This window comes from Cydia fagiglandana, chromosome 10 (assembly GCF_963556715.1).
Source record: "Cydia fagiglandana chromosome 10, ilCydFagi1.1, whole genome shotgun sequence".
In the NCBI taxonomy this organism is placed as follows: domain Eukaryota; kingdom Metazoa; phylum Arthropoda; class Insecta; order Lepidoptera; family Tortricidae; genus Cydia; species Cydia fagiglandana.
The window spans coordinates 14,023,345-14,026,498 of record NC_085941.1 but is presented as its reverse complement, the minus strand read 5'-3'; the positions used below and the strand labels follow the sequence as shown (position 1 = coordinate 14,026,498).

Sequence of the window (3,154 nt, the reverse complement as noted above, 5' to 3'; positions counted from 1 at the left end):
GGTGGCAAATTTGAAAAATGTAGGCGTAAAGGTATATCGTCTCATAGAAAATTTGAATTTCGCGCCTTTTTCTACTGACAAGATTTGCTTGACCATATATATTGTTCAATTAAAAAAAAAATGGAAACTAAACATGAAGGAAGTAAATAAAATCCTATTTCAAGTTGAAAAGTCAGCAATCACGTAGATAAAAGCTTTGACAGATGGTTTGAATTTGAACACTTTGAATTAATTTAATATCAGTATATACATTTTTTGTGGTATCACTATCAATCTATCACAAAGAGCCGTTTAAGCAATACTCTCCGAGTTGCTCTGATGGCTTCTCTAAACGATGGGCCAACGCCGGCCACTCCAAGGGACGCATTTATGCGTTAGAGGGAGTAAGTGATATTGCTATCTCATTCTACCGCATGGCTGCGTCCCTTGGAGTGGCCGGCGTTGGCCCACCGTGTAGAGGAGCCATGAGGTAGGTATTGAATAAAGGTTGACATATTAATTGTACCAATCGTAGCTACAGTAATTATTTTGTCAACTATTGTGAAGATAATAGAACAATAATGAACCATAATGCTATGCTATATCACGGTCGCAATTTCAACAACAATGCTTTGGCAAACTCAGTCACCACTACAATTGCAACTTCAGTTTCATACCATTAAGGTTCATTTTCCAGTGCCTAATAGGCGCAGGACTTCAAGTTAGCGCATAGTCAACTTATTGCCATATCTGTCAATACATTAAAAATGGTTAAAACTTATTATTTAAATATGAAGCATGCATAAAATACGTTTAAAGATCATGTTCTTGTTTAGTTGATAGGACAAGGTCTGGATTTTAGTTCCCAAGGAATTCAAAGTTGAGGCTGTCATGTCACTACTGGAGTTTTGTATGTTGTACGGAAGCGCGTAGTTTTGAAGGAAAAGCAGTTTGTTAACTTTACTGTCATCATTGCTGCAAAGGAGAAGGATTTTAAGAGACTAAATCAGAATTTGGCGTATTTAGTGTTTGCTTTATAATAACCAAACTCAAAACTTGTCTGCGATTCAATAGGCTGTGCTTACTTATACTTTTAGGATTCTGTTGTTTTATTTTCTTTATGAATTGTATTTTATATCATTGTAATTTTATTGTGTTGTATAATTGATGTCTAATAAACCAATTTAAGGTAAATTAAATGGTTTTATTACATTTTGGTGCTGTTTCCAATTTGCATTGACCCAGCCGGGGTAGCACATGATGGGCGCGACAATATCTCGCGACGAGACTACCCGTCCCTCTTTTGTTAACAAAGTTAGAAAAAGACGGATAGTCTATATCGCCGCGAGATACTGTTGCGCCAACCTTGTGCTTGGCCTTCAGGAATGCTTATAAGTGTGTTAGGTTACACACACTGTCAACCTCTATCATAAGTAAGATCTTTATTAGCTTACTTAACAATGATGTTAGCATGCATATTAAATTTTGATAATGTAGTGATACACAATAAATCAATAATATATTGAATTAAAACTTTTTTATTTTTCAATTATATATACAAATTGGAATTTAAAAGTGTGCCTGGCATTGCTTTATCATTTTGGTACAAGTTGAATTTCTCCAAAAGTTTTTGAACTTTCTCTATTTGATAGTCTTCCGGGTGTTCAATGTAACACACTATTGCTGTTCCAGTCAGGTCCATGTGCTCTCTCAAGGAAATTGCTGGAAAAGAAGAAGGAATAAAATTGACTTTATAGATTTAAAATAAATTTTTACTTTTTTTTTTTAAATGGTTGCTATAAAGAGGAAGTTATAGGTATTATTTCTAGCCTGCACTTGCTGTAGCAGTTGTGCAAGTATGGCATGTGGCTGTGTGACTTTAATTTTGGTATTAGCAAGATGCAACAAAAATTTGCCGGTATCTGCTTAGCTTACCCCTTTTAACTAATATGATATTGATTAAAACCGGCCAAGTGTGAGTCAGACTCACTCACAAAGGTTTCCATACCATTACACAAAAAAACAGTCAAGTGGGGAGTGGGGCTCGCGTTCCAAAGTTTCTGTACATAAGTCCGACTCACGCTTAACTGCACATTTCTAATAGGTTTTCCTGTCATCAAATTTTTGACCCAGTAGTTTCAGAGATAGAAAGGAGAGAGAGAAAGGGGGGGGGGGGAAGGTGGAATGGACGGACAGACAAACAGACGCACGAGTGATCCCGATGAGTGGTTCCGTTTTTTCTTTTTGAGGTATGGATCCCTAAATACGGCAACAAAATTATATTTGTTGTATGGGAGCCCCACTTAATTTTACTTTGAAAATTTCAACTATCTAAAATAAAATTACCTCCTGCTGCTACCCCAGAAATAATATTTGGCTGTTCCAGTTTAGGATATGTAAATCTTGAATTGTTAGGAAGCTTTGATGTGGATACGCTTCTGACGATGCAGTCCAGTACTGGTTCAGTAGTGTTGTAGTCGGACAGTGGTTTTGTTTGAACAGCAATCACTTCTCGACTGTGCAACAAATAATCCTTCAACAATTCTATTATCTTGCTACTTTGAACTATGCTGTAGTCTCTAACTGTACAAATGTATCCATTACAATTATTCAGTTTATACAAATTAATGCTGGCTCCAGAGACGGTGTTTACTAAAGAGCATTGACTTTGATGTTTTATGTAGTCTGATAAATATCGCCCTTCAAAAATGATCACATCATCAATTTCTTTCGGTGCTTCTGAGGAATTCTGCCATTGTAATCTGGAAGACACATTAAATATATGTATTATACCATGACTAACAAGAAGCACCAAAATTTTTTTACAACTCGAAAACACACTTCACTAGATCCTGACTGGAATCATCCCAGTCTTCCCAAAGGTTACGGCTACCCGGCTCAGCTATTTCGCCAAAACTGGTCATATTTACGAGGACGTGGATTGATTATGAATTTTAAAAATATTAACACTAAACCATGTGCTGATACAATTAAAATGAAACTAAAATTGAGAAATGAGTCGCCAAAAATCAAGGTTTGTTTTTAAATTTGACATTTGTGTTTTTTTTAAATTAAACAATCTTTACACTCTTCTAGATTATCCATGTAGTCATCGCGTGCTACCTTTGTGTACAAAGCCTAATGGGCTCTATAAACCACACCGAGACTTTGTATG

The 3,154-nt window shown here is 36.0% G+C and overlaps 1 protein-coding gene across 1 annotated transcript; it reads right to left on the bottom strand.

The window, feature by feature from the left end:
* Nucleotides 1–1,501: 1,501 nt before the first annotated feature.
* On the bottom strand, nt 1,502–2,993 carry LOC134667927 (uncharacterized). Its single transcript, XM_063525346.1, has 3 exons — nt 2,821–2,993; nt 2,326–2,741; nt 1,502–1,701 (listed from the first exon to the last, which is right to left on the bottom strand). The coding sequence occupies exons 1-3, from the start codon at nt 2,901–2,903 to the stop codon at nt 1,529–1,531; spliced, it is 672 nt and encodes a 223-aa protein (XP_063381416.1). The 5' UTR covers nt 2,904–2,993; the 3' UTR covers nt 1,502–1,528.
* Nucleotides 2,994–3,154: the final 161 nt, after the last annotated feature.